Source organism: Eutrigla gurnardus, assembly GCF_963514095.1.
Source record: "Eutrigla gurnardus genome assembly, chromosome: 9".
Lineage (NCBI taxonomy): Eukaryota > Metazoa > Chordata > Actinopteri > Perciformes > Triglidae > Eutrigla > Eutrigla gurnardus.
In genome coordinates, this window is record NC_139923.1 from 13,441,922 (window position 1) to 13,462,102 (window position 20,181).

General features: G+C 41.9%; 1 protein-coding gene across 1 annotated transcript; it reads left to right on the plus strand.

Annotated features, from left to right (window-relative positions):
* The first annotated feature begins 15,579 nt into the window (after positions 1–15,579).
* irak4 (interleukin-1 receptor-associated kinase 4) lies at positions 15,580–20,178 on the plus strand. Its single transcript, XM_084016698.1, has 11 exons — positions 15,580–15,940; positions 16,039–16,184; positions 16,915–17,082; positions 17,404–17,564; positions 17,644–17,708; positions 17,926–18,040; positions 18,126–18,235; positions 18,357–18,543; positions 19,076–19,138; positions 19,414–19,578; positions 19,856–20,178. The coding sequence occupies exons 1-11, from the start codon at positions 15,780–15,782 to the stop codon at positions 19,901–19,903; spliced, it is 1,389 nt and encodes a 462-aa protein (XP_083872824.1). The 5' UTR covers positions 15,580–15,779; the 3' UTR covers positions 19,904–20,178.
* Positions 20,179–20,181: the final 3 nt, after the last annotated feature.

Here is a 20,181-nt window from a genome sequence, read left to right on the forward strand (position 1 = left end):
TGCAAATTATCTTTGCATCCACTAAAAGGTTCCCGTCAGCAGAACTTGTAAAAGTCCTTTGGAGCGGAGACACTGATGCTCTTTGACCCTATGCTTTGTGTTTTCATTGCTGCTTTTAACCACGCGTAAACCGACTTTTAATTACCCCAAAACACTCATCCCCTGTGCCTCCATTAACAAGGTCACTGTGGGGACAGAAGAATGCGCAGGTAAAACACAGCAAATGCACTGAGACGTGTTCAGTGAAAGAGCAGCCTGGAAGCTGGGACCTAATGAACAACAGCTCAAACCAACCACACATCCAAATGTCACATCTGCAAAAGAAGTTTTACGCTCAGAGTGCCATCACATTTGGTTCAACTCCGGGTGGAGTCATTAAAGTCCTGTATAAAAAGGGTATTTCGTGTTTTTGCAAATGCAATTACTTCAGCTCTGAATCACAGGCTGCGTTAATGAAATACACAACTAAGTACAAAGTGACTTATTTTCCAGTCCAATTTCCAGCATTTACGATGACAGTAATATAGTGACATAAATTACTTGCAAAAATAACATTGCTTTACACAGAAAATGTCCAAAATAACAATCTAATTTAATAAGCCTGTGTGTATAACGTTATATTGTATCGTTTTCAGCTTTATATTTACTCTTAGTCTTAAGAAAACATTCTTAGTGTCTTCTTCTTGATTCTGCAAACAAGCACCACATCTTGATACTGGTCTTAGTTAGATACAGTATTGTGTGGTCTTAATCCTGACGAGTCAGCACAATATCCTGAGATCAGACAAACAGTTGTTCTGTCCTCTGGGATGGACTTAACTCCTGTGGTTATAGATCCTGACAACTCAGTTGAGCTAAATAAGACCCAGGGACTGTGTTCCTGCAGGATAACAACTGGCATCAAAGAAAAAAAGGGGGGAAAGGGGCTCGGATAATAATGAAAAGTGTTTTGACATCCAGGTTTAAGTAATTATTGGATTTAGATATGAGGGAAATTCCATCCGATGTGAGGTAAAACAAACAAAACAGGAGATTGCAAATTATTCCACCAACAGCAGAAGTCCCACCGTAGCCTCAGGGCGGGTGTAGCACACTCGCATTACATCATGGATGTAATCACACATGGAACAATGGAAAAATGCATGTCGGTACAGTGCTGTGGAGCTTGTAGCCTCCCTGCAGGGTCAGCATCAGGGCAGAAAGAATTCACTGCACAGGAGAAAAGTGTATTTCTGTAGTTGGTTATTTGTTCAATTCAGAAGATTGAGTCCAAAGTAAAAAGTTAAAAAGTGAGTAAGTTAATGCATTGTGAGTGAATGAGTATGTAGCCATGAAATGCTCTGTATCTGACACCAATGCCAACTGTGACTCAACTTGTTCCACATCCTCTACGCGTTCTCTAATTAGAAATGTTACAACAAAATGTAACATGTAATCATGGCCCCGGAGGCACTTTTCTTTTTTCCAGATGCAGGTGGAGACAAATGCAAATTCTATTAAAGTAAACGGAGTTTGAACAAGCAGATACACAGACATTGCATACAGTAGCGAAAAAGAACCTAGCTGTTGATACAAGATTGTCGGCATTGTGTTTGGCTTGGCATTTCATTTACTGATCATTTTTTTCCAGTAGTCTCTCAGCTTTCCTCAGCAATTACCACTATAGGGCAGTCGCTGAAAACATGCCTGTGCAGAATGGGCTGAATGCTTGACCTTTTGGTGATTCTGCTTGTAGCTTTCTTGGGAACCAGAAGAAACAACTGCACACCAGACCACTGTGTTTCCTTGGGTCCTCTGCAATACATTTGCCATGACATTATTTTCTCAACAGAGATGTTATTCTCTTTCAGATATCAAATATATTTATAGCTCACTCTGTTACAGCTAGAGGCTGTGCACTGTCCTTGTAAATAATTAACAAATACATATTGCGTCACACAATGTTGCAGCTACTCACAGTCAGAAAGACCGGTGAAATACACTCTGGTTCACTGGGGTGAGAGAAAAAAGAAATTTAAAAATTGCGGACATCCTGTAGGCTTTTTTATGTCTCGGGGAGGTACATAAGCCTACCAATTTCCATCCTACTACAGGAAATTAAAAGGAGGAGGCTTTAACTTTGAAAACTGTTAGGGGGTGTTATCCAGCCAATTTGCCAGGCCCATTCCTGAGACCCATAACAGATCTCAATTTTTGCCAAACTGGATGAAAGTTTTTAAGCTGCCCAAGCACCTTGTTATTTCCTTCATACAAGAAATCCTACAGTTTCAAAAGGGCCTTGTCGGAGCCCAATTAATACCAAACGTGTCTAAATTAAACCAAGCGCTCCCTTGCGCCTCAAGCGATACACCCGCCAAGTGGGAAGGAGATCGGATCAATGGTTGTCAAGATATGCGAAGAACGTACAGATAGACAAGAGATTCCTTGCTTTATAGTTTCCCACTCACTAATCTGTCTTGCTTCTCCTCCAGCCATAGATCAGCATGTTTCTCCAGTCTGGCACAGAGGGAGACAAAGTGCCCTCCCTGCCCTTTGACCTGGTGCTCTCCGTCTGAAAGTGATGACACCTCTTCAGACATCACAAGAAATCACTGCTCTGTTACCCGCAGACAATATTGTTCACATACCAAGCAGCCCTCAAACCCTTCCCCATTTATCCTGTGTACAGAAACATGTTGGTTGCAAACGTGCTAATGCCCACCTTCCATCACACTTAAAATATATGACCCATAAAAGCCCCGGTGAGTATGTCTTTCTTTTTGGCAACTGCCTCAAACACCTCCATTTGTCTTTATCCCCAAGGACCTGTGTGATGGTTATGTGTTTATGGAGAGAATATGGCTTTACAACTGCCAGTGAGCATTCCCGGGTTTAGTGATGCACATCAATCACTTTGGACAATGTGTGGTCTGAGCCTGTAGCTGCATCCTGATAGTGCTGGAGTTTCTGATGAGATAAAGTCTCCACAACAGCATTACATGCTTTGTCTTCATTGACTAAGCGTGTTCCTACAAAAGGTTTGTAGCAGAGCGGGTAAACTGTAATATCAGAAATATATGAAGAATTAAACACATAAAAAGTAACACAGTTGCAGATACCAAATGCAGAATGGACAGCTGGGACAAAAGAAAATCACTGACTGTGAATAATGTGTAAATAATCATTTAATATCACTTCCTCATCCAGAGCATGAGTAGATGTGACTATAATAACGTGTGTATTCTGTTAAGTTAATGTGTTGTTTCGATGTATTCTTACAGAATAGGCGGGACAGGAGATGAAAAAAGTGTTGCTTTTGAAAAACGGAACAATAAAATTATTGATTAATATTTTATTAGATAAAAAACATGTTGTGAGTCACATATTTAATTCAATACATTTTGACTTGACTCTGGAAACAATACTAAAATAATACGAATGCCAATGTTATGGATGAAGAATCGAACTAGCCCATTTATTTTTTATTTGCTCCCAAGTTCATAACACACTTTCAGGGTTAGCAGCTGAAAGAATAAGTTAATGGAAGACGCACATCTAATTATTCAGATGTAATGGAGCAGTGATATTATAAACCTGTTCATTTACCCATTTGTACAGTTGGCCATTTTTTTTACCAGCTGACCTTTCTGCACATGCCAGTTTAAACTGTTTTGCTTTTAGTCTGGATTGTGACTTTAACTTTTTGTATTGTGTAATATTATCTAACGATATGCGCACCAATCTTTGATAAGTAGGCGTTGCTTTTATACAATTTGATCTGTTATCTCAAACATGACCTACTCTGGAGCAGGTTAGATGTGCAGCATTCGTTAAGAAGTGAACCTCTGTTGTAGGACTGAAAAGCCAGGGTTAAACCTGAAGTTACCTCACTAACCCCCAAATCCTGCTTTGTAGTAGAGGGCTCAAGCTGTCCAGCAGGTCTACATGAAAAATCAAGTTCCTCGCCCAATGTGGGGGAGCAGGCCCTGGATCGTTGCCAAAGTATGAGTTAGTTGTTATCCTCAAAGTCTTAAGCATTAATCTAACATTGTTGCGAGTTAAGCTTCCAAAAAGGGTTCAAGTGAATTCTGATGATCCTTTTTTTTACCCTATACTGCACTACACACTTCGCTACAGACTACAGGGGTTGACCAGCTCCACACCAGCATACAATACTGCTCCTTTATTTACGTGTCTTCTAAATGGATCATCGACTCCTTAGGATGTCTGCTTGTTTTCTGTAACAGAGGGAGGCGGGGCCTAACAAAACGGTTAGTTGTCCTGGGGTCCAGCAGGTCTACTTGAAACATAAAGGAAGTTATCTGAGAGCCCAATCTGACTCTCCCTCCCTCTCTTGCTCTTCCTCAAGCTGTGATAGACGCAGAGGTGACCGGTGCACTCCAGAGAGCAAACACTGTTATCCATCCTCCTCCATATCTGGCATTATGCGATAGCATCTGTACTCTATCAATGACAGACAGGGTGTGGCATGGTAGATTCAAGAGTTTGTGTACATTTGAGTGTATTTTTTGATGGATGTGGGGCTCATGGGGGTGATACGGGGGGGCTGCTGGACAAACACTCAACATGATCCATCAGGATTGGAATGGAATGGCCATAGCCTTAGTTCACCAGTAACTTGAGTGTTTTGTGAATGGGACCAGTGTTGCCATCTAATGTCTGCAAATAATTGCAAAACTTCATACATCACCACACTGTTTTGAAAAATTTTCAGTGTGTCACGAGCATTAGAGGACAGGACAGAGTATATGCTTTCATGCATTATTGTGATAGCATCTAATATATAAATTGTACATATTGTAATTCATCTATTGGAAATCATATTGGGTGTATAGCCCTCCAGAATTCCAAATCCATTACATAAAGTTAAAATTATAATTTCTAATTTTTATACTCTTAACGTTATTAATTAAACAAAAAACCTACATTAAGAGGCATTTAGCTTCAATTAAAACATGTAGACTGGAAACAGCAGATTAAGAGGAAAATTTGTTTTAAAAAAAATCAAAAATAGACCAAACAAATAGATGTCAAAACGTTCTCTATATGAAATTTGGCAGCTCACAGTGGCTCTACAGTGCTAACAAACAATGGCAAAGTGTTGTGTGTTTACCTGATGGGGACCAGAGGGTGGGCGCTTCTGTGATGACGGCGTCGGTTGGGACGCCATCATTATCAATTGTAATCACAGAAAAAGCGCAGTGCAGAGTGACAGCTGGAAGCGAGCCATGGGGCACGCTCACATGCACTAAAATGGACGTGTGGCTGGCCTGGCTATGTAAACAAAGCACAGAGAAGCTTGGATCACAACACACACAGAGGGCACAGAGACATTACTCCAATATATCTTTACATACCATAGTTCTTAATAGTTATTGATGTTGCTGTTGTATGCCTCCACCAACGAGTCAAGGTCATTTTCATGTGTCTTTCCAAGCAATCACTTCATCATTCAACTCACCCGCTAGACATTTTGAATCATTGAGCTCTGGCCAACAAATGTGTTTCGTGAGGTGACAGTGACCTTGACCTTTGACCACCAAATTCTAATCAGGTGGTTCCTGAGACGTCATGTTCACGAGAATGGGACATACAGACTGATGGATGGAAGAACAGATGGGAGGAACTCCTCGAAGCATAATTCCATAATTAGAATAAAGATACAAGAAAAAACTAACTTCTGACAACAATTGTTATTACACAATTTATTAACTCTATTCTCAGTTGTATATTATTAACAATGCACCCCAATAAACCAAATGATGAAGTCCAACCTGTGTATTGTTAAAATCTCCATACCGGTCTACTGTAGGCAGGATTTGCTTCTCACCCAGCAACTGTCATAATGATAATCCCAGGCCTGTAATCTGTACGACTCAGTTTCCCCAACAGGGCCACAGTCTGTATTTGCAGCTCCCTCCGCGGACTCTGACACACTGACACTCGTCTTCAGCGAACACTTCTGCCTCGGCTTTTGATCTACTCTTCAATTACACCATGTAGCAATCATCTCCACATCCCCAAATGTGGTGATTGAAGTTAAAAAGGATTCACACCGATAATTTACCAACACACTTGGCGATGTTAGGCAGCCACGTTTCAGAAAGCTGAGTTTTAAGGGAGTTTACAACCTTTTTATTTTTTTTTATCTTTTAATCTATAATTGTGGATATTTATTTTTCTGGGTAATTTCCATGACCTACAGTAGTACCTGTACATGGCTACGTACTGTACAGACAACGCTGTGTGTTTTGGTTTATGATGACACCCTCAGATTTACACGACAGCTAAGTGCTCGGGAATGAGGCCTCTGTTCTGAATCCACAAACCTTCCTTTATTTGACAGGTTTTTCCAAAGGGCCAAAGGTGATGTCTGAGTGACTTGAAATCTATGAATACGTCTCTTTTTGAGGGAAACACTAGAGGGTTTCACATACAGACATACATAGAAGACATGACAGGATTGGAACCTTTGAAGGCATTGCATAAGGCTTATGAATGATCCATGCTTCCCATGTTCAACTTTTTAGGAAAAAAATATTTAGCAAAATCAGAAACGATTTAGTGCCAAGCAACTTTGCTCATACACGTGATTTTGACTTGGTAATTGGTGCATAACAATAAACAAAATACAATAGTATAACAATTTAAAAAATCACTATGAACATTTATATGGAACTTGAAAAACAAATCACCTCCTCAGTAGAACAAATGATACGTTGCATTCTGCTCCTGTCCTTGGCAGTGGCTGCAGCATACCAGAGAGGGATGGAGGAGGTGAGAATGGACTCAATGATACCAGAGCAGAAGTGCACCTTCAGGTTGGACTCCTTTAGCTTTTTTTTTGCCAACATAGATAATATTTGTGTTTTATTTATTTAAAAATGTCCTCAAAAGGAAATTCTAAGCATATCTAGGGCCTCCACGTGGCTTTCAACATGGCAATGGCTAAATATAACAGTGTGTTGCTAACAACGGCAAGAGTGCTAACAGAGCTAGTTTTCTACTTTTCTGTTCTTGTTGACATTACATTGCAATCAGTTGTTTGCTAATATGGTTATGTTCTGAAGGTCGTAAATACAATCTTTAAAGCTTAATTCACATTTATTGAATGGGCTATTTTGGGAATCCTCAGCAAATCAGAATCTGGACATTTCACATTTCACAATGTTCTGTTCTTGTCCAACGGAAAATTCCCTGCAGGATGTACATTATGGAATCCAGTCCCATTCAGCATGGGTTCCGGTGACTGATGTTCATGATTTAGGTCATGTGATGGCATTCGCTGAAGAAGGCCATGATATACAGATACAGCTCAGACAGCAAGTTAACCTTGAGTTCAGAATATTCGCAAAGAATGGACTCCCATGTGCTCGTGATGGGGTGGTGGTGGGTGGCATCAACAAAAGAGCTATTTATTTCCATACCCCTCACACACATAACCATCCTGCCACTATTGTTGTGCTGTTTAATCCATAGACTAAGTCTGGGGTGGATGTGCCCAAGCATCCATATCATCCACAGCCACCATTATTCGGAGCTGCTCTTATTTATAGTCCACTAAACATCGCCACCAACAGTTTTCACTATGGATTAAGGATAAATCCATGGGATTAGGATGATTCAGCATTTTACGTGTGCTTTATAAGAGCCCGTCGGGCGTTAACCCCGAGTAATCAATGCACAACACAAAACAGCTTTAGTTTTGAGATTTAGAGATTTGGAGGGATGAATCGCATGATAAACACTCTCAATGTTTGCTATAATGAATGGAAAATGATGAATGTACTTCTAAGGGGTGATTTATGACTTATTAATTTACTACAAACAGGATATGTGACTTGGATACTAATATTTTTTATTTGTATACCGGTATCCATTATTTGTTATGGATAACAGATTAGGCAAGTCTAAACAGAAAGTAATTGAAAGGGAACATACAGGATAATTCCATGATCACCAACTAATATAACGATTAAGAGTAAACCTAAAAATATTATGGTTTCTACAAAATAATTCTGTTATTTGTATACGTTTGTGCTGATACCAAGTGCCCATGCAGGGTTCCACATTAAAATGACAATTCTGGTTCATTTATGTGAATCATTAAAAGTATGATGTATTTGTGTTGTATATTAATTCAACCACCAAAAAGCAAACAGGGAAACCTTACACCCACAAAAATTATACAGTGAATGTCAATGTGTCAACTCCTTTACTCTTTCCATGGCGTAGACCTCAACGTCATCCATCAACGTGTTGAAACAGGTCTTCAAGAAAAAGTGAGGGACAAATAAAGTGGAGCATTGTTTTATAGTTTGAAGAATAAACCACCTGTGGCAGTCTTTATTATATATATATATATATATTCTCAAGGCCTCAAAGCTGAGGTCTAGACCTGCTTTGAAGTCTCAGAGGAGCTCATTGTGAAGAGATGGGAACAACCCCTCCAAACCGCCTTGGGTTATTTATCCAACTAAAGACCGGCATTTTCAAGGGTATTACAGGACGACAATACAAGGGGGAAAACCAAGAAAAGAGATATCAGAAACCCTTCAACAAATTAGGAATTCGTAAACCATAAAAAAAATAAATCACCTTTTGTATGCAGAGACAGCAGATTAGTGTCCCGGCCCACCTGGGGTCGAAACCTTCCTTCACATCTTTAAATGTCTCAAAGAAAGTTCCTCTCGAGTGTTTTGGCATTTCTAATGGAAACTTGCGTGGCACACGGAGGAATGAAAAGGGGGAGAAACCAACTCAGATGTCAGTGACTTGACCCTTGACTCCTCAGTGGCCGTGGGCAGCCCATCAGCCCATCGCCATTGTCAATGAGGAAACTTTTTTTTTTTCTCCGAACCCAAAGGAAAATCAATCAACAAGCCTGTTTTGTTTCCTCCCCACTCATCTGTGCATTGTGGTTCCTACGTGGTAGTTAACGTTAGCGATGGCAACGCATGTGTCGCTGGTCTCTTTGTGGCTGTGAAGCTATGGCTTAGCAGTGACGAGCATTGGATTACAGGGTCCCTGCTGGGATGTCAAAGGGCCACGCTGGCTCCTTTCACCTCCGCCCTCAGTGGAGCAAAGCATCAGTGGCGATGGGTTATCTACCATCAATGATTTGCTCAAAGAAGATCAGAAGGACTTTTCACCATTCAGGGTCACTATTGACCTGTGGCACTCCCCCATTCCCATGAATTACACCACAGTTATATCTTGGCGAGCCCACACAAAAGGATGCCCAATAGAAATCTGGATACAAACAATGGAGGTTTCAACGAGAACCACTGTGCAGTTTAAAGCTTTGACCACAGGGAAGTGAGGCATTGTGTACATACAATACAAAGTGGCAACTCTCATTATTAAACAAATACAGGTTTGTCGCATTAAGACAAAAACAAAACAACTCTCCAAAACAAAGTTGGAGAATCAGACCTAAAGGATTTTGAATAAGAACATTACGATGAAGATGAACAAATTACCTCTGGGTATAGAAGACAAGATCATTTCCAAACATTGAGACCAACTTTCCGCCGACTGTGCCATGATAAATCGACAAGATCAGACAAGATACCAAATGGAAACGTTGCTTAACAAAAGCCAAACCAGACGAACTAAACAGGAATCCACAACCACTATAACAGCAATGGAAAGGAAGCATTTCAACTCAAGCCAGACAGTTTGTAAAATAGGTCAATAAAGCACCTTGTCATGAAACCTGTTGTCCATCATCACATCTATTCATCTCAGCGTACTGCCCAATGTTACATTTGTGTTATCATGAAAGTCCACAGGCCAATGTGTCCTCATACACAACGGCCTACAACACAACACAATGTTCTTATTTCATACACTTTTGGCCTGAAACACTCAACAGCAAGGCTTTGAGGAACTTGAGGTCAGCACAATTAAACATGGAAACAGATTGCTAAAAGGCTTCACTTGTGAGTTTTGATTTACACTGGGCTGTGACACACGTCACATAACCACATGCTCATCCAAGTGTAATCGCTGGCAGTCTCTTATATATGTCTTTATCAAGACAAGTTGATAGTAGTTTGTATTTCGGAGCCAATGTATGAATGTATCTTTCACCAAATCTGTTTTAATGAATGAATGATATTATTATACATAAATAGACCTAAAAGATTGTGTCCATGTGTCCTGCCAAGTTCAGGTGCTTGCCTGCATGACTCTGCATTGCACGAACCGTGGCTTTTTGCCAGATGTCCCAGGATACTCCCGACTAACAAGAAGCCTTCAAGCAGTGGAGATGCCAGGGGAGGCTTTTTTTTTTTTTCTTATGCTGGTGCGCTCGGCTGGACAGATAATTTTGGGATTGTGGCCAGAGATTTTTGAGGGAATATGAGAGGGCAACCTCCTGCAATCAGGCAGTGTCGGTGACCACTCGAGTGCAACGCAACGGCGAGCTGCCACTCAAGATGCCGCCAGATCATCCCTTAGAAGTAGACTCCTGAGGAGCTGTTGATGTGTGTGTGTGTGTGTGTGTGTGTGTGTGTGTGTGTGTGTGTGAGTGTGTGTGTGTGTGTGTGTGTGTGTGTGTGCATAGGCCCAAAGAAAAGACCGGAAGAGCAAACAGCTACTACAGATATTTCCCTGGGTGTGCTTTAGAAGAGAAATGAGGAGATGCAACTTGCTGTGTGGATGTTATGTTTTTCACACCAAAAGGACTTTGTTTCTGGTTTACATGTGTCATATTGTCTATAATTAAATGAACCCCAGTCATTTATAAGCTCTGCACTAATTTTTTTACATTTGGTTTCTAGGAATGGCACTATTTCATTTTTCTTTTTAAATATGATTTCATCTTTTGATCCAGTTGCAAGCCACTACTGCCCTCTATGTGTTACATATGTAACTACGTCCTCCTCGTCTGAACCAAAACCAGCACACTAAACATGCTTAAGTGCGGTGGGGCTCTCTGCAGCGAAAACACGGCTATAAATGTTCTGATGTAGCGATCACAGCCATTCCAAAACAAAAGCCGCCTCAACACAGCTTCCGTATGAAAGGAGACACCCAGCAGTGAACTCTCAATGTCCATCAGTGGCACACTGCTGAAAGCCTTGTGTGGACAGGCAGCGGGCTTACAGACATACATTGAAACTCCTCCATTCGTCCCCGATGCTGTGCCCATACCCCCCGTTGCTCCTCTCTGTCTCCCCGAGCGGGTCCTCCCATTCACTTGGCTCATTTGAATTCCAACATGGGAGACCTCTGATGCGCGGGGGCGAACTGTTACACTACACGACGTGACTGCTAATTAATCACACCGACTGTACGACATCGCCTCTGTGGTGTTGACTCGCCAACATAAATCTGCCCGTTCTCACCTGATGGTTTGGATGCTCCTGTCTGAAGCCAGCAGTCAATCAAACTGATGCTTGCAGACATACGTACTTATTTTAGGTGCTAAACAGTTCATTACTAGTAGTGTTAGTGTGCAGCTCGATAAGCGGCATGCAGAGAGTAGAGACAATAAGAAACACAAATTCAGTTTATGCAAAGACAGCTGTGGTCATAGACAGAGAAAATAAGGCACAGGCATGCAAAAGGCTCCACTACCTATACTATACTATGTTTAGCCTCCTTTTGTAGTCATTTTGTGTCCCTCTGTGGTTGAGTTTTCCCTTCATATAGTACTTTGTAGCAGTTTTGCATCTCTTTATAGTTATTTTGGTCTCTTTGTAGTGCTTTTGTGTCTCTTTGTTGTCATTTTGTGTTCTTTGAGTGACATGTAGGTGAAGGTCAGGGGGGGACTGACATTTTGGGCCCCTGGGTCTGTGCCCGGTAGCCCCATTTAGTAATCCATCCATGCTTGTGCTTATTAGGGATGCACCAATACCAGTATCGGGTATTGGGTCTCATATACTTGTACAACTAATCTGACACAACCTCACACAGCAGACATCTCTGCATGTCATGGGATCCAGATAGACTGAAGAGTCTTTTTGAGGATTCGGGTAGTACTTTCAAAACCTGGGTTTTTTAAAGATTGCCAGAAAAAGAGACATAAACCGGAGGGTATAGCCTCCCTATCTTGCCTCCTGTGTCTCATTCCAGCTCTCATCTCGTCCGTCATTGTTTACCCTGGAGGCTTCTTGGACATCCTATGACTTCCTCTGAACACTTCCTCCACCTGCAGAGTTTCTCCCTGGTGATTTAAGCCACTCTGGCACTTCTCTCCCCTCTGCCCTTGTTCCCAAACTGCAGGGGACCTCCCTTTCTGCTCTCCCTCGCAACCTTCCTCCCTCCTTCACTTCTTTCCTCAGGTCCTCATGGCCTCCTTTTTTTTTAATGCCATCTCTTCTGTTTCTCCCAGCTGTGTGTGTGTGTGTGTGTGTGCTGGGATCCTGCCTCTGAGGTTAGAGGAGGCATGCAGGAGATGATTAGGCACTTCAAAGAATCCTCCTGTGCACAGGTGTGAGGGCTATCCCACACCAGCAGATGCAATGCAACACACACACACACACACACACACACACACACACACACACACACACACACACACACACACACACACACACACACACACACACACACACACACACACACACACACCACTTATCTGAGCGCTCACAGCGGGTTGCGGTTGCAGGTCCCCATCAAACGTGAGGACGCGCACACAAGGCAGGCACATACTACAACAGAGGTGCAGATACACATACACACACACACACACACACACACAAACACAGACACACACTTTCATGAAGTCATACAGACACACGCCGATGCACCCACATACTGTTTTTGTTACGCGTTTATGATGATGTTTGTGAGAGCCAGGACCAAACATCAGGAATACACACTCTTGGCCACCACAATTGCAGTAATGGCTCTCATTACGCCGTTCCGTGCAAAATAACTTAATTGCCGTTTGTTTACACATGTGGCGAAGTCTCCTTTTCATGTAATCCGGGCCATGTGCACGCATTGTCAAAAGATATAAAAAGTCCATTAGGGGGAAAGCATGCAGCCTCTCTTAGTTTATGACTCACTATAGAATTACAAGGGAGCTTTTATTATCAAGGGTGTGATGCTTCGTGTCATCCACCTCGCCTGAAAACATAATAAACTGTGTGTGTGTGTGTGTGTGTGTGTGTGTTGGGCTCGGCTTAGATCATCGTACAGTATTAATTGCATGAGGCTAACCTGAAACGATGCTCAGCTGTGAAGAATCACATAAAAGTCACTGGTTATCATCGGGTCTCATCGAGGACTGTTTTGCGTGTGTTGTGGCTGATGTCTGTACAGCCATATGCTTTCCACTAACTTCATATCGCTTTCCAAAAAAAAAACAAGCACACATATGAATATTATTCAAAAGTCTCATCAGTTTTTAATTACATGTTGACATTCCTCTAGGTGTACCTTCACACTGCTTCCAGATGACTTCAGGCCAAGGACCCCTTGGCTTATAGTGACACGGTGGAGGCACCCCGTATGACATATCGTATAAAAGGGTGTCGCTTATTAAACCGAGCCAATAATAATGTGTAGTGCGGCTTATAGTGCCATGTATAAAAGCACTTTGTAATGATGCATGTATAAAATGCTAAACCATTAAAATAATAACTGTTGACAGATTCATATATTTACAGAACATATTTCAATTCTATATTGGAATTTCTACATCGCAATTCCACCAACTGCCTAACATTGAAGAATATTTTAGGTTGTATTCATATTAATGTATATTTTTGTCATTTCAGGGACCCCCTGGAGTAACTCTGCAGACCCCCTAGGGGTCACGGACCCCCTGTTGAAGATCTGTGGTCTAAAGGAATAACAGCTAAATTACATATATTATTATACCTTCATACAAATCGAGTTTGACCGTGGCAACTCAAATAGCAATCTATGACAATGATGGTCGGTCCGCCACTTTGGTCCGGACATGATATCCTCATCAATCTGTGTTTCACATGCTTAGGTTTTACATTTTTTATAGTTTTCTCACACACACCTCGCAACTCACTACCCCGCCCATCCAGTGAGACAGCCAGGCCCTTCCCTCCACATGGAACTGATCACCATTCAACAAACACAGTGTAAATAGCAACTACACCACAAACAGACGTTGCTGCTACACAAAGAAAAAAAAAGTCCTCCATGCACTTTAGAGTGAATGCTTTGCCAAATTACCACTGGTGTTTGACACAAGGTGAGTTTGATGAGGTTGTTTGTTTTAATGCAGCTTGAAGGTTTGCAAGATTTGTCTCCTGTCATGTGTTTGGTGTACTGTGCCAGCAGTGGTTTTAGCTGAACCAGCTGACCTGCTCAGGGAGTAAATGTACAGTGTTGTTCAGTTCTTACCTGCTTCTTGTAATCAAACAGTCACAACACTCAGAAATCCACATCCATGGACGGATCAGGTACTGCCAACAACAAGAGAGAGGCAATGATGAAGGAGGAACAAAATTACAAAGGCCCAATCCATAAAAAAGCAGGCTGGAATCTGTTATTATAAATTATTTTATAAAGTCATGTCTTGAGAGGTCGGGAGCTTTAGAAGAACAAAAAACAAAACGAAAAAGCACTTCTATGTTCTTATCTATAGCACTTTGATCATAGCAGTGTTGTTCTTAAGGTATACTTGCTGAACAGCTACTTTACTCAGACGAGGACCTAACACTTGTTTCTATTTTTTAGCTCTTACTTTATCGACAATGATATGTTGTGGTTTCTTTCTCGTCTGCTAAAATATATAGGCCCCTTTTTTTTCCACATCTTGTTATGTTGCATCCTTATGCTTAAATCATTTAAACTTGTTTTCCCCCTCATCAATCTACAACCAATACCCCATAATGAAAAAGTGAAAAACAGGACTTTAGATGTCCTGTACAAAACTGAACTATCACATTGAAATAAGTATTCAGTGCTTAGTTGAAGCGCCTTTGGCACCAATATCAGCCTCCAGTCTTCTCGAGTATGACGTGAGCTTTGCACACCTGGATTTAGGGATTTTCTGCAAATCCCCTCAAGCTGTCAGGTTGGATGTGTGCCGACTGTGTACAGGCATTTTCCAGGTTTCTCCAGAGATGTTTGATGGGGTTCAAGTCCAGGCTCCAGCTGGGCCACTCAAGGAGGGTCAGAGTGATCGCCACCCTTGTGTTGTCCTGATAGAAGATCTGAATACCTCCTCCACACTGGGGATGTGTTGAACAGAAAATTCTGGTAAAGGAAAATCAGGTAATATGATGGCAGCCCCCCTGTTTCATGTTTTTGTTTGTTAATAAACACAGTCACGCACTTTGCACTAATTGTGATTCCTGTAAAGAAACTAATTTTATAAACCATACTTCATTAACATCACTAAAGTGAATTATCGTTATTGTCCACTAGAGGGTGCTGTCACACTACAAACATGTAGGAAAGCAAAGGGTCTCTGTCTTTCTATTTCAGCTTCTCTATATTGTTTTGCTCTTCTGTGGTCTGTAACTAAAATAAACATCTATATAGCAGACTAATTGTGCTCTTACCGACATCCAGAGGACTCTGTTGATGTACCTTTTATACTGCCACTGCTTGTATTTCCGCGTTGAAGGTGGAGACATGAGAGGGGCGTTTTGGGAAGTTGCTCAATATCGGAAAGAACACGTTTTACTAGACTGTCAGCTAAATATCCGTGTGGTAATGGTCAGCGTCCGTGAGTGCGGATATAACACCCGGAGCGGCGCTGTTAGCTGTACACCCCGCCGGTACAACCGTAAGATAAAACACAACGCGAGGTCGTGTCGGTGTTTTGTCGGAGCATGAATAATTCAGTAACTTCCGCTACGTACATTCGCAGCCTCAGTTATAGTTTACATCGCAGGCTGTCCGAGTTTTTGGACCCCCAAGACAGGTGGAAAGATGTTATCGTCTCGATACGGAAGCCGAGTGGTGAGTTGAGGTACTCTCAGCTTCACGTGAGGTAGGTGGGATATCTGGTGTGTTTACTGTCTGACTGTTTAAGGTCCACAATGCTTGTTTTTCTCTATCATCTACTTACCTACTGACTTTGGTTCTCAGGAGATTCGAAGGCCTCGTTGCTCAGGGTAAAAGTCCCACCGTGGAGCTGCTGGGGGACTGGGGAACCACCAACAGTACAGTCGGGGAACTTGTGGACATTTTGAAGAGTCACAAGTTATTGGCTGCTGCTAGTGTCCTGCTACCTGGTATGGTTTATTTTGGAAAATGGCACCACAATAATCACAACCTATATGTTATAGGCCTATATAACCCCATATCCAGTCAATTATCACACGACATCATGCTCATCAAAACAGTTTCCCAGTCTTTTTCATGGATACCTCTCTCCAATACATTCAGTAGATGTGAACTAAAACTCACTCAGTCATTCATTTGTTTATTACATTTGTTAGTCAGGAACAAAAAAAATGTCATACAAAGAGAAGAGAGGTTTCTTTCTGAAGCTACTTTAGGTGCTTTCTATCTGCAGTCTGCGGCCAGGTAGACACAAACACTGCCATGTCATCAGATGGGCCACACTTAAAGGTCAACTGATCCCTGGTGACAAGTAACTGTAATTACAAGCAGCACCTGGTAACAATGTATTAGTAAAACTTTACCATGAAAAGTATTAATAGTTAGTTTCCTATTTGACAGTGGGAGATAATGAAGACAATAGACTTATTATTTGTGTTGTGCAATGAAATGGGTTGTTTCATGTTGGATTACATTATGACATACAACGATAAAGTTTAGAAATAAAGATGAAATAAAGAAGTTGACATTCATGATCGAAAGAGGAATCAAACATTTGCCACACAACTCAAAATGGAAAATGCATAAATGTCCATTTCACAGAGTCATTTAAGGTGTCGTGCTTTTGACAAGCGCATATCAACAACATAACGTGATGTCTGTCGTTTTGTCCACGCATAGTGGAAGAGGCTGTCCCAGCAGAGACACAGCCGGCCTGTCCAACAGTGGAAACAAACAGCGCTCTTTCAACGAGGCTCCTGGAAGAGACACAGCCGCTAGACGTTGGCGGCTCAGCCGTCTCATCGGAGCCACAGATTCTACTGGAGAGCAGTGAACCAGAACACACAGGTGGATGTCCTTTTTCCTTGGATTTGAGTTAAACTACATTTAAAGATGGTTTTTATAGTTGCGGTGGTATGTATATGAGAGGAGGTTGTGAAGCATATATGGAGTTAAACAATCATTATTAGTTCAAAACTTCAACTTTTGATAACCGTATGTGCGTGTTTTGACTGTAAAAGCTGTATTAACGCAATGTGAAACTACTCCATTACAGGCAGAATTGTAAATGATGCTGCTTCTTTGAAAAATACTGATTTCCCCAAAATGAACCAGCAGGTGGCAGCAACGACAGGTTACTACAACCCTTTTCTGTGTGCCCCTAATTAGATTTCTCTAGTTTCTTGTACCACGAGCTGATGAAGATCACAGGCGACTTCGATGACCGTCCCATATCAGACGGTGGCAGCAGACTGGGAGAGGGAGGCTTTGGCACCGTGTACAAAGGCCTCCTTAACGACAAACCGGTTGCTGTGAAAAAGCTCAATCCAGTAAGTTAAACTAATTCACGCCAGTCTCGATACTAATGCAGGTCGCATACATCACAACGTAAAATCTGATCTCATTTAGATGGAGGACCTCTCCCTGGACGAGGTGCGAGTTCAGTTCAACCAAGAGGTCCAAACTCTGAAACTGTACGTTTTGCCTCCTACCTCCTTTTTAATCATAACCTTATATTTTACTAGCTAGAGTGACGGTAAAGTAATAGAACTTGAGAGAGCGAAAGCATTAAACAAGTTTTTGGAAAAACCGCCTGGGTTTTTTTTTGTTTGTTCGTTGTTGAACTAGTTTAAACCCAACATTCATATATTTAAATAAGATCAGATTTGATGAGACTTGTTTGTTCCACAGGTTGAAACACGAAAACTTGGTTGACATGGTTGGATATTCCTGTGATGGGCAGCACCCGTGTTTGGTGTACGCCCTTATGGTCAATGGTTCTTTGCTGGACCGACTATCTTGCTTGGTAGGCACCGTCTACCGACTCTGACTTCTAGTTCTTCTAGTGCTTCCATGCAGATTTTTGATTGTTCCGCGTTTTGTCCATTCAGGAGGGAAGTCCTCCACTGACCTGGCGACAGAGGTCTTTGATAGCTGAAGGGACAGCAAGAGGCTTGGAGTATCTGCACATTAACCATCACATCCACAGAGATGTTAAAAGGTACATGAATACACCTTTCACCCTGGACACTGGACGTCTTAGTGCCTTCATGAGATACACTTGACGTCTCACAGCTCACAGTGCTCACAATAACAGGTTTCCTTTTTTTCTTTCCCGTTAGTGCAAATATCCTGTTGGATGAAAGATTTGTGGCGAAGATCTCGGACTTCGGGCTGACGAGAGCGTCGGCCAAGCGGACGTCAACAACCATGATGACGGAGAGGATTGTGGGTACCCGTGCGTACATGGCACCTGAGGCGTTAAGAGGAGAGATCACGCCGAAATCGGACGTCTTCAGCTTCGGAGTGGTAGGATTTCTACGGACGCGCACAAATGCATGAATGCCCAAACAGGTGGGGATATTATGTTGGGAAAGGAGAAACTGCAGCTGTCACGTAAAATAAAGACCACAACGCTGCAGTTTATGTGAGTGCAAGGTTCTCCCAAAATACTGACACATGCATAATTGCAGGACATAAACATTACAGTATACATTTCTTTCCATTGGGCGAAAAAAGAGCTCTACGTTACGTATCATCTGTCATCACTTCCTTCTGAAGAATTCCAAATCAGTGGAGGGACACAGCTGTGCTGTATTAGTAGCTGTACACGTCAAACATATTATCCACTGTGTGACATCGGTTGACTGATTTATGGGATCGGCAGCATATAAAAGCGCCTGACCTTCCATATGGTGCCGTAGATACAGCTTATATGTCTTATTGGGGCAGCTGTGGAAACACTACGGTGTCTGTGAGGCTACCTGGTGCACGGTGGAATAATAAAGGTTTTCTGTCATCCAGAGTTATGCGATTGACCTCGTCTCTCTGCCGTCTACAGGTGCTGTTGGAAATATTGTCTGGACTTCCGCCAGCCGATGAAAACCGTGAGCCCCAGTTCTTGGTGAGCAGCACAAAAGAGGCTTTCTCTGTGTATCTGTCTAGCTATAGTTTACAATCACAGGTTGTTCAAGAGTTTGGCGCATTATCAGTCCGCTGTTCAAATGGTAATACACACATTCTGGAGTGTAAATGAGAATGGATCCGGAGACAGATGAAGTTCCTCCAACATGCTAAAAGCAGTCATGCTATTTTGAAATGTTAAGTTTCCCCCCCTTTATAGTTCCTCACTGCCTTCAGTCACCTGTAGTTAGATTTCCCCCTCCCTCGCTCTCCCAGATGGAGGTGATGCATGACATAGATGATGAAGATGAGGAGCTGACGTTTGAGGATTTCCTGGACAAACAGATGGGAGACTGGGAGATGAGCCAGGTGAGGAGTGTCTACTCGTTGGCCTGTAACTGCCTCCACGACAGGAAAAACCGACGGCCACTCATCAAACAGGTACGGTGGGGAAGTGTAAGCTGCTGCGTTGGCATCTGCACTACTTTCTGTGTGTCACCTTTAGCGAAATACCTGTATTATCAGACCCAGGAGTATTGATACATGTGGTGAAGGAAGTCCCAGCTAATCCCATGAAATAAATGTGTCATGGGACTTGTTTGGATTATCTGTTCCTGCATGTACAGTTTTACTCTCTGTATGCAAATGCTACAAAACAAGTTTATCTATCTTTATTTGCAGCTCAACTATTTGCATGAATATTTATTTGTCATTACAGGTCTTGTTGGAGCTTAAAGGAGTTATTAAAAGCATCTCACTGGACTGAAGCGGAGTGAAGATGATCCTGCTTCATGATGTGAACACACTGACAAATTAATGAAAGTTTTAGACACATTGATGTCACCCGTATCACTGTGACTGAATAGTATATGCATTATTAATATTTTTACTATATATTTTTTTAATTTGAAGAAGAATGCAGTTTAGTTTTTCTACAGCATTGTGTGATGCTTTTGTGTCAGACTTGATAGATTAAATCCTGGAACAAGTGTTTCTGTCATGTATTTATTGTGAAGGAATAAAATGAATAAAAGAAACCAAAAA